The 12,266-nt window shown below is 33.1% G+C and overlaps 1 protein-coding gene across 1 annotated transcript in view; it reads left to right on the plus strand.

The window, feature by feature from the left end:
• Vps13c (vacuolar protein sorting 13 homolog C) overlaps positions 1 to 12,266 on the plus strand; it is a 176,092-nt gene that overhangs the window by 107,087 nt on the left and 56,739 nt on the right. The window contains exons 41-47 of the mRNA XM_048793227.1: positions 72 to 131; positions 947 to 1,109; positions 2,839 to 2,955; positions 4,005 to 4,108; positions 4,631 to 4,798; positions 6,386 to 6,690; positions 7,796 to 7,943. Of these exons, the coding sequence (XP_048649184.1) occupies positions 72 to 131; positions 947 to 1,109; positions 2,839 to 2,955; positions 4,005 to 4,108; positions 4,631 to 4,798; positions 6,386 to 6,690; positions 7,796 to 7,943 (1,065 nt within the window). The remainder of the gene's footprint in view (positions 1 to 71; positions 132 to 946; positions 1,110 to 2,838; positions 2,956 to 4,004; positions 4,109 to 4,630; positions 4,799 to 6,385; positions 6,691 to 7,795; positions 7,944 to 12,266) is intronic.

Consider the following 12,266-nt stretch of genomic DNA (forward strand, 5'->3'; position numbering starts at 1 on the left):
AAATAAAGTGTTTTCAATGCATTACATTTTAGTGTTTGTAACCCAATGCTTTAATTATTCACTATTTGTAGGCGGACAGTGATGGACCAGAATTTAACACTGTTCATGACAATACCAAACAGAGACTGAAGGTAAATTTTTATAATTCACTATAAGGTTGCGTTCATAATGATTAAATGTAGCTTTACAGCCATTTTCAATTAGAAGATTGTAAGTTCTAAAATTAGAATAAGGGTGACAATAATAATAGATTTAATTTTATAGATAAAATAAGTGGATGGGCTTGGAGAAGTAGCCCTGTGGTAGAGTGCTTTCCTAGCATGTGCAGGACCCTGGGTTTAGTACGCAGCAACACACGCACACACACACACACACAAACACAATATGTAAAATAAAGTAGTAGAAAATAAATAAAATAGGTGGATGAAGAATTGAAATAAAACTTTTAAAAAATTTGATTTCTGAGAAAAATATTTGTTTCTCAGATGTGAATTATTACTTGTTGATTGTATATTTTAAAGGGAATTTTCTTCCACCATGGTTATTTGACTTGGTGTTGATGGACATATTAAACATTTGAATTATGTATTGCTTTAGGATTAGAACAAATCTAGGCACAAGGATAAATCATGGCCTCATTCAGACATTGCTCACAGTCTATTGAATATATAATCAGTCTTGGAATGCTTATTATATCAAAAAACTCATCAAATCCTTTTGAGTTTAGAATTGCAGTGGCACATGGGAGTGGGCTGTCAGTTTGTTGTTGGTAAGGATTAACATTGCAATAGTAATCCTAAGGAATAACATGGTAATAGTGATTCTTTTAAAAAAAAATTTAAAGCCCTTTAACTAAGCTAATTAGTTGTATATATGTATATGTTGAGGTTTAAGGTAAAAGCATTGCATATCTGGAATCTGCCTCTCTAATTGTTCATTATCTTAGGTTTCATTTTCATCCTTGGACTTGGTACTTCATTTGGAAGCTTTACTTTCCTTCATGGATTTTCTATCATCTGCTGTTCCATCCTCTGAGTCTTCCTTTTCTGAGAAGGAATCTGAGCAAAAACCCCTTGTGGGGGAATCTGGAAGTATTGCCATCAAAACTGGTATTAATTTTTGCCTTATGGTCTAATACTGTCATATAAAAACTTACATTTTTAAACTAAGATAAATATTCAACATTTTGATATTAAAACTGGTCTGTCAGGTTAGTTTCAGAGAAAGCAAATTTTATCTTTCTGGAATTATAGGGCAATTTATTGAAGGATTTTGAAAAAATGTTTAGTATTAATCATTTATATTCAATTTTACTGTTTAGCTTTTTCATTAAATAGAAGTTGTATATAATTTGCATTGACATATTTTTGCAGTTTTTAGTCCAATGAAAGTGAGAAAAGAAGTTAAAATATGAATACAATCATGCATGGAACAAAGGTCCATTAGTCCTGCCTTGTGCTCAACAGTTATAAGGGCTTTGTGGGTACCAAAGAAGGAATGTCACGGAAGAAAGACACTCACTTTGGTTTCTAACCAAATCCATATTTTGATCACACATAAATTTGAGCACATATTCCTCAGACATATGACTTGTGCTGTGAAATGTTAGAGATGGAAGTATCCTGAGTGAATAAAGATACATTGGCCAATATCATTGAATTAATTTTTCATATTGTACATTTTAAATGTCTAACATCGAATAATTTAATTTTCAGACCATTACCAGTTTGACATCTGAATTACTGGTATCTTAAGTGTGAAACTGTTAGTACTACTAGATCTGATACAGGGATCTGATTTTTTAAAAATCATGGAACAGAGCAATTATTTTGTTAAAACTGCAGTAAAAGAGTTTTACCTTCTTTGTCTTTAATGTATTTTCTTGCCACAGTAATATCTTTTAGAGATAATATCCTTAGAAATACCTCTTCTTTATTTAACATTTATATGACATATACGAAGTACAGTTCAGTGAAAAATTAATATTTAGATTCAGAATTAATTACAAATACTATTAACCCAAAGAAATTATCTGTTTTTTCATGTTTGGTCTCTATGGTTTGATTGTGCTAAAATAAATATTAAGGAAAAAAATTGTTATCATATTGGTAATTCAGGACTGATACCCTCCTGCTCTGGCAGTTCTGGGGAAGGTTCTGTTTTCTTCAGGTAAGACAGATTTGTAGGAAAGTGTATTCTAAATGTATTAATCAGGACCTGCACTAAAGTAGACTAAGGTAATCAGTTCAATTGTGATTCTTACATCTTATTTTATGTGTTTTCCCCCTAATCGTCAGCCTTTTTGTGTTCATGTTTCATTGAGTTTGTTGTGCAATTTTTTTATGAAGCAGTAACAGTAGCTTATAATATAGAGAAATGAATTGGTTCTATAATTAAATAACATGTATTATAAATGACACTACTATGAATTTTAATAACTGTTCATCAGTATTATAATTTTTCATTAATTGTTCTTTGCTCTAATATGTGATATGAAAAGGAGCTCAAAATCAGTTTTCAACTAAAATAATTCTAGAATTTGAATTTAGAGGGTTATCTTTTTCTTAGAAGATGAAAAAAAAATTTATCTCGTAAATGGTACATGAAGGTCTTATTAATTATTGCCTTTATTCTTCATTTGAAGGGGAACATGCTAGTTTTTGTCTAATTAGTATTTGAAAATTGATTCAAATTCATATTAACTATGTTATCTTAACAGAGATCTTTTTGGGTTCCTTATAATATTTTATGTAGTTTTATTTTGGTGGATTTGAGATTATTTTGCATCTTTTATCTTCTTTCTACTTTGCTGATTACAAAATTTCTCTTGATTTTCAGTATCCAGCACCATTTCTAAAGAAGATGTGTTTGATTTAAAGGTCACAGCTGAATTAAATGCATTTAATATCTTTGTTTGTGATCAGAAGTGTAACATAGCAGATATTAAAATACATGGTAAGTAATTATTTTTTGATGTGGGTCTTTATATTTCTTTGCATAAGCATCCAGGGAAAATGAGCTTATGCACAATGGATTTCTTCTGAGCCATATTATGATTTACTTATGTTGAAGACTTTGCAAGCTTTGTAAAGGTGTACTTTCAAATGTTTGAAGTATATTTTTTATGATTCCTTACTGACTTGAGGCATTCCTTATGTACTTAAAAAAATTCAGAATATCTGAGACTTAGTCTATTCTTGGTGTGCATTTTAAAAATAATATCACTTTAGACAGAGAAATGAATATCATAACATTTCGCAGACTGAAAAGAATGCCATTAGCATTATTTTCCCTTGTCTTTTGTACACACATAGCATTGAAAAAGTTTCTGAAAGATGTTTTCTGAGTGATTTCCATTATATTAGTTTGATATAAGAATGGGGTAGCATGTTATTATGGTCCATAGGTTCTGGAGAATTTGCCAAGGTTCTAACTAACTAACTAATACTGGCAGCTTTGAGCAAATTATTTAACTTTTCTATGTCTCAGTTTCTTCTTCTATAGAATGAAGACAGTAATAATTATGCATGGGGTTCTGGTGAGCATTAAAAAAGTTTATGCATTTACAAGTGTTTAGAAAAGTGGTTGGTACACAGTAAGCAGTTTTTTAAACGGTTAAAAAAATTAGCACTGTTCAACAGATATCACCATATATCTGTTTTATAGGGAATACAGATGCAGGACAGTTTAAGACACTATGAGACATTTAGACATTATGAGAATGACAGATTTTTTTGAAGAGAAATCTTAGAAGACTGTACTTTAAAAAGTACAGTTTTTGTTTTCATTTCCACAACTTTTATATATGAGATGCATGTAGCATTTAAAGGTTTTGTAAACTTTCTTGGGTGACTCATACATGAAAGTTGATGCTGTTAATATGTTTAGTAATGAGTAGTTTTTTATTCATTCTGTATCTTGGTGGTATATTATTGAATTAAAATGCCACTGAATTGGTTCATTTAGATGGAGTAAAAAGTTTATAAATAATATGTCTCCCTTAGGAATGGATGCCTCTGTATCTGTGAAGCCAAAGCAGACTGATGTGTTTGCCAGACTTCAGAATATCATAGTTACAAATGTTGATTTGCTGTCCATTCACAAAAAGGTAATTAAAAAATAGATTTTTGTATTGAAGTTTAGTTTCTTCTTTGACTTTGGGATGCTAATATTCATAAGTGTATTTAGTATACATTTATTAGTTGTCTGTCACATGTTGGGCATTTTGTTACAGTTGATAACAGTTGGCTTTCATGTTGTATGTATACCAGGCCTTCTGCTACACAGTGATTTGAAAAAGTTACTTCTGAACAGTTCAGTAACAGATAGATATTTTCATAATAAGGGTCCAGGCGTATAGTGTAGCTCAGTGACAGAATATTTGTTTAGTATGTCTGAGGCTGTGGGTCGATTCCCAGCACTACCAAAAAAACAAAAACAAAGAAGATATTTATATTAATAAAAAAGTGTTTTTTATAGAAATAGGAAAAGCTTTTGCTAAATAAAATGTTTTTAATAAAATTGTTTAGGGTTACATTGATATATTGCTTCTTCATATATCAAGGATTGCATAATAAGGGATAGAGCAATAAGGAGTTTGCAGTAATGCCTAGGTATTGCATACTTTTAGGCTGTCTCTATTTTGGGAGATGAAGTCTTCAGATTTCAAATGACTCTGTATCCAGATGCCACAGAAGGAAAGGCTTATACAGATATGTCTAAAGTGGATGGCAAACTTAGTCTCAAAGTGGGCTGTATTCAAATTGTTTATGTTCATAAATTCTTCATGTCTCTTTTGGTAAGTTTATATGAATTTATTTCTTATTGAGACCTAAATATTTTGTCTATATACCTGAACCTTAGGTAGTCAAAATCTTCACTTCTCAGGCTATCTACTAAACACCCTGATGCCGAACTCAATTCTGTAGAGATCTTTTATATAATGTTAACCAAATTGATTTTTAAATCATTGTTTTAAACATAGAAACTGCCATTCTCTAACATTTAAACTACATATTTTAAACATATAGCTACATATTTTAAAAGTATTTTTGTAATTTTTAATTTAGGGCTTTTCAGTGGTACTTGTTTGATGAAATACCTTAGGGTATTTAGCTAGAAGAACTTTTTAATAAAACTCATCAGCTATTTGAAAAACTAATATTGGAACTTACAGATTTTGGTTGTATTTCTGATCAACAAGACCATGAAATTGTTTCATTTTTACTATATCCATGTAAGAGTCATGGACTAAAGAGTTTAAATCTTCCTGTGCCTCTTAACAGAGCTGCCGACTACAACAGTCATGAATTTTCCAAAATATCATGTTCACTTTTCTAGAAAGTCATTTATTTTGAGCTAGGAAGAAGATATTAAGTTTCTGTTGTATTATCAATGGATGAACATTAAGAATATTGCTTTTCCAGGCTTGTGGCACATCTTTGTAATCCTAGCAACTCAGGAGACAGAGGCAGTAAGATTGCAAAGATTGCCAGCCTCAGAAACTTAGTATGACCCTGTCTCAAAATGAAAAAATAAAGCAGGCCAGGGATGTAGTTCAGTGTCCCTGGGTTCAATCCCTAGTATTGGGAGAAAGAAGAAAGTTAAGAGTATTGCTTCTAAGAATGATCATTTCTCCATTGGGAAAAATCTGTTTTTAGTTGAAATTGAGATGAAATGCTTCTTAAAATAAACAAAGAAGTTTTGATTCTTATTAATGATTCCAGGGTAATACATAATTAACAATGTGTGCTCTTGCCTGGTACATTTAAAATAATCAGATCCTTAGTTTCTGAGAATAATCTTTATTCCTGTGACCTAGAGTAATAGAATGGAACCCACTTTTGGAGAAATAAAGTGCTTTCTCTCAATCCTTTCATTTAAATTTTGAATTTAACATGACTAACATTTATTAATAAAAAAGATTTTTTGAGAAGTTGAAAAATTTATCATAAAATCAAATAATTTTGAAAAATATAAATGAAAGTTAAAGAACTTTTCTTTCCTGGAGATAACTGTTAATGACTTTATTCTTCTCTGTATACATAGTCACAAGTAATATCTCTTTTATGTTATCTCTTCTGTTTAGTTTTTTTTTAAGAGTAAATACTTTCTGAAATTTTTTATTTAAAAATAGATGTTTATGGCAGGGCATAGTGGCACACACCTGTAATCCTAGCGGCTCAGGAGGCAAAGGCAGGAGGATCTTGAGTTTAAAGCCAGCCTTAGCAAAAGCGAGGCACTAAGCAACTGAGACCCTGTCTCTAATAAAATTCAAAATAGGGCTAGGGGTGTGGCTCAGTGGTGGAGTGCCCCTGAATTCAATGCGTGGTACCAAAAAAAGGCTTTTTTGGGGAACTATCTGATCATCATTCTTTTCCAACAGAACTTTCTCAACAATTTCCAAACTGCCAAAGAAGCTTTGAGCACAGCCACAGTCCAGGCTGCAGAAAGAGCTGCTTCCAGCATGAAAGACTTGGCTCAAAAGAGTTTCCGCCTTTTGATGGATATCAATTTGAAAGCACCAGTTATTATTATTCCTCAGTCTTCAGTATCACCTAATGCTATTATAGCAGATCTGGGTTTAATCAGAATTGAAAACAAATTTAGCTTGGTTCCTATGGAACATTATTCTCTTCCCCCCATTGTTGATACGATGATTGTCCAGCTCACTCAGTTGAAGCTGTCCAGGTATAAATATATAATCCAATTGTGAATCTTACTTAAGCATAGGATTTTCATAGAATTTTGGCTTGAGGTAAAATGGTCTAATAATTTGTGATCCCAGTCCTTATTTATTTTAACTAAGGAAGCCTGACCACTGATTTTTTTTTTTGGCCAGTGGTTTATAGTAGTGTGCCTCACAGTCTGTATTTTGTTTTACAGAATTCAGAATATGATTTTTTTTTTTTATTCTATAGAAGTTACTTATGAAATTACAGTTTACTGGCTGGGCATGGTGGTGCACACGTGTTTTTTAGCTACTTGGGAGACTGAGGCAGGAGAATCTCACAAGTTCAAGACCAGCTTGGGGACATAGCAAGACCTCATCTAAAAAAAAATAGAGAAAATATGGCTAATTAGTAATACTTAATTTATTGTTATGGTTTTTCTTCCTTCTTTCTGTTATGGTTTTTCTTCTTTCTTTCTTTTTTTTTAAGCACATAGCTATTTCCTTTTCTGTAGGTGGGATAAAACTTCCTAAATTATGATAAGATTTAAGATTTCTCATTCCCAAATCTTGTCACATTTGGTAATTTTGAATGAGGTATCTAAAGGGTTGTTGCTTCTTGATGGGAGAGTATTGGTTGTGTTGAATGGCAACAGTACTCATTTGGTTGTGGAAATAGTTGTTAGCAGATAGGCTAAAAGTGACTATTACCATATATTCACTTACTTTAAGCTTTGGTGTGTTTTTCCTTTGAGTTTGGAGAATAGCAATAATATATGGGCTACATATACCAATACTTCCTTTATACTTCAATTTTAGAAGGGTTAAATTTTATTGGTATAACATTGTGCTAGTTGCTATATCAAACAGTCTTTATAAAAGATAGTAATGTAATAAACTATGGAAATCATGTCTTTGAAATCAGTGTTATATAGGCTTTGTTTTAGATAACTGCATATAACCTGATTTATTCTGATTTGTTTAAAGAAATACGTTTTAAAAGAATTCTGGTTCCAGTCTTTAAATGTTTAGGAAAGATCTATGTAGAAGCTGTTACAAAGTATGAAAGTCCTCATTTAAAAATGTATATTTAAAATATATAATAAATTTTTGTTTTTCTTTCAGAACTGTTTTGCAGTCTGGCTTGCCACCATATGACATTGAAATTCTAAAACCAGTCAACATGCTTTTGTCTGTACAACGAAATTTATCAGCAACGTGGTATGTACAGATTCCAGGGATGGAGATAAAAGGAAAACTGAAACCTATGCAGGTTTGTATGTAGTATTAAATGTAAAATTGCTAGATAGGCTTTTATCATTGATCATACTGCAGTTCTAGTGTGTATTAAAAAGGAATATTTTGTTAACTGCAAGTGAGGTCATCCTTATTTCCCACACATTTCTTTCTTACTTTTTTTTTCTTTTTTGAGTCCCTATTTATTCCTGTGCCTCTCATGGCCTGTCCCTAGCTTAAATCCCCTCCCTCTCTCTCTTTTTTTAAATTGATTTTTTAAAAAAATAAATGACAGTGGAATGCATTACAATTCTTATTACATGTTTATAGCACAGTTTTTCATATCTCTGGTTGTATATAAAGTATGTTGACACCAATTCGTGTCTTCATACATGTACTTTGAATGATGATGTCTATCACATTCCACCATCCTTGCTAATCCTCTGCTCCCTCCCTTTCCCTCCCACCCCTCTGCCCTATCTAGAATTCATCTATTCCTCCCATGCTGTCCCTCCCTACCCCACTATGAGTCAGCCTCCTTATATCAGAGAAAACATTCACATTAGTTTTTTTGGGGATTGGCTAACTTCACTTAATATTATCTTCTCCAAGGCCATCTATTTACCTGCAAATACCATAATTTTATTCTCTTTTATTGCTGAGTAAAATTCCATTGTGTATATATGCCACATTTTTTTTTTTATCCATTCATCCACTGAAGGGCATCTAGGTTGGCTCCACAGTTTAGCTCTTGTGAATTGTGCTGCTATAAACATTGATGTGGCTGTGTCCCTGTAGTATGCTGTTTTTAAGTCTTTTGGGTATAAACCAAAGAGAGGGATAGCTGGGTCAAATGGTGTTTCCATTCCAAGATTTCCAAGGAATCTACATACTGCTTTCCATATTGGCTGCACCAATTTGCAGTCCCACCAGCAGTGTATGAGTATACCTTTTTCCCCACATCCTCGCCAACACTTATTGTTGCTTGTCTTCATAATAGCTGTCATTCTGACTTTCTTTACTTCATTTTAGTTAGATATTTGGTAAAGTCAGCCAAAAGTATAAATCAGACCTATTGGAGTCTACTGAAAATATTAGTCTAAACTTTGGAAAATTTTACTAAAGTCATAACATAGCTAAATTGTAAGAGAGTGCAGAGTGGTGTTCATAAAACACATTCAAAAGCACTTTAGTTGTGTTTTTTTAAGAAAAATTTGGCAGTGTTTGTATGTATTAAGTACAGTGATTTTGTAGTATTTTTATGTGTAAAAACCTCCTTTTAGTAAGAAAAGTGAACATTATGCTGAATAGGCAAGTGTATTTATTTGGTAACCATATAAATGCAGCAGTATTTTTGATGGTAAGTTAGCTGGTTAGGTTCAGCTCACAGAAGTAGGTGAGACTGGTCAAAGGTCATCATGGAAGTATAAGATTTCTGTGATTCTTACATGTGAAACAGTTTGAAGCCAAACAGCAAAGACTGGGATAAGAGAGTGATTGAACAGTATGCAAATTTAGTAGTTTAGTAGTTTTGATATTTGTGATTACTTTCAAGTTGGTTCTGAGATAACATAGGAAGGGTGAAAGTAGTAAAATTCTACTAGGAAAGAAATTAAAATTGGATCTTGTGGAAATGAAAGTTTCTGTATGTATGTATTGGTCAAAATAGTATATGGAAAAAATTTATTGAATTATGTCTTTTGGGGATATTCTTTGTATAGTTTCTATTTCATAGTATAAGTATCCTCTCTTAGAAGAAAGTAGATTCCAGGACTAATATTTGACCCTTCTTTGCATAGATTATGTAGTTATAAGTTTACTGAAAGCCAAAGTAAAACCTAAATATCTTATCAGTAGGAGAATGTAAATACAATTATGCTCTTTCCCTGTATGCACATTGTAAAGCATATAAAATGAATGACTAAGAACTGCATGAAACAGATGAATACACGTTAAATACAAAAATGAAAAAAAGGAAATTGCAAAATGATAAGATAGATAGTTCTGTATTATTTGAAAATTGCAGCATGGCAATGCCATATATATATATATATACATATGACATATATATGTACATATATAGTTTATAAGGCATGCAGTAGTGGTAAATAATTATTTAGCATAGTGTCTTCCCATGGGGATGAAAGTAGAAGGGAGTATAATCTTACAGAGGTACACATGGGGCTTCAACTATATTTGTAAAGGGGATAAAGATCTGAAGGAAATTTAGCAACTTGATAAGATTCCATAAAGCTAGGTGGTAGATACATAGGGATTGATTATAGTGTACTCTCTTTTCCTTTGTGCTTGAAATATTCTAAAAGAAACAAAAAAAGTAGCAGAACATGTTAACATCAAAGTGTGATTATGACTTTAACCGAAGTGACCCTTTCTTTTTTTTCTTTTTCTTTTTCTTTTTTTTTTTTTGTGTGTGGTGTTGGGGATTGAAACCAGAGCCTTGTGCATGGGAGGCAAGCACTCTTAGGCAAGCACAACTGAGCTATATATCCTCAGCCCAAAGATGACCCTTGTTAATGCAACAGTGCAGCCACAGCAGATAAGGTTTTCACGGCCTAAATTGTCAGTGATCTAGGTTTCTTTAAATACTCTATGTTCATGGACTGTATAGTTTTCCTGTGTTTGAGGAGTAGCTAAGAAAGAGCATTAGGTGACCAATACCAACAGGTTGTTTCCAGTGAATCAGCTTGACTTTTCTCAGAGAACTGTAGGGCTACCTTTTATAATTGTAATTTGTACTTACTGAAGGTCAGTCTAACATCTAATATAGTTGTTCATTTTATCCACAGCAAACTGGAAATCCTGAAGTAGTTTCAGGCAGCTGTAATATTTTGGTTGGTATCACAATATATTACATGTAGCAAGAGAAAATCTCTTTACTTCTTAGTGGGAGCCAGAAACTGAATAGCACTCTCTCTGTATTTGAATTTGAAGGAGAATAAATAATGTAGAAGATGCTGGTACTTGCTGAGCGGAAAGGCTGAATGGAGGTGGGGAGATAGGGAAACAGGAGACAGGGAAAAGGGAGCAAGGCTCAAATCCAGGAATGGAATTTCTGAGGTACCAGTGTCACAACTATTATCTGAGGACTGGGGCTTGCTACAAACAAGTTCTTGACCATTACCTTGTGCTAAAATATCTCTCTATTTTCCTTTAAGCAAGGAAGTACCAATTTTCCAGGCCATAGAGTTTAATTCTGGGGACAGAGTTTACTGTGGCATTCAGAGGAGAAAGTACTGTGTGTGCATGTATGCTTGCGTGTGTAAAATTATGTATGAAAACTTAAACCTTTTGGACCACTGTGTCTGTAGGGAAAATTTACAAAAGGTGGAAGGATAACCAGCTTCACAGGAAATACTAATTTAATGAGTCTTAAAGGACGTGGAAATTTCGAGCTACTTCCCGTTATTCTGCAACTACTTGTGAGGAAGATACTTTTATTCCTATTTTAAAGAATAAAAGACTTGAATTGAGGAAGCTGAGAATCTTGGCCACAAGAAAACTTGAATCTGGTAAAGCTGATAGGGATCTACCTGACTTGGCAGCTTTGTCCTTTTTTTTTTTTTTGGTAGGGGGGTCACTCATACCCTTTGTAAAGGTAAAAGATGAATAGGATGTTGCCTTCTTGGTGTATGTTTTGGTTTAAAAAAATACTTGGTAGTTGTATTTGTTATTATTCTAGAGGTGTACTTTTAATAAATTAAATAGATTGTTTTTGTATGTCCAAATGAATGTGTACTGAGAATACAACCACATAACAGGAGAAACTGAACAGGACTCTCCTGACGTTGAATATGGAGGGGAATAAATAATGCAGAAGAGGGAGCTGGTCCTGGGTGAGAAGAAAGGCAGAATGGAGAGACAGGAATGGGAACAGCTCATGTCTAGGAACAGAGCAACAGAGTCACATGCCAGGCAGGAATGGTGTGGGAGTGGCAGAGGCAGGGACTGGGCTGTGGGAAGAGGCAAAAGTTTGTTTACACAGAGAGGAAGTCCCATACTAAACAGGATCACATTTTTTTTTTCCTGATGTTTGTGCTCACAGCTTCTTGTCTTTCTTTTTAAAACAGATGAGCAGATGTGGGGAGGCCCCAAGTAACTTAGCGAGACCCTGTCTTTTTTTTTTTTTAAATTTTTTATTGTTGGCTGTTCAAAACATTACATAATTCTTGATATATCATATTTCACACTTTGATTCAAGTGGGTTATGAGCTCCCTTTTTTACCCCAAATACAGATTGCAGAATCACATCAGTTACACATCCATTGATTTACATATTGCCATACTAGTGTCTGTTGTGTTCTGCTGCCTTTCCTATCCTCTACTATCCCCCCTCCCCTCC

This window comes from Marmota marmota, unplaced genomic scaffold (assembly GCF_001458135.2).
Source record: "Marmota marmota marmota unplaced genomic scaffold, marMar, whole genome shotgun sequence".
NCBI lineage: Eukaryota > Metazoa > Chordata > Mammalia > Rodentia > Sciuridae > Marmota > Marmota marmota.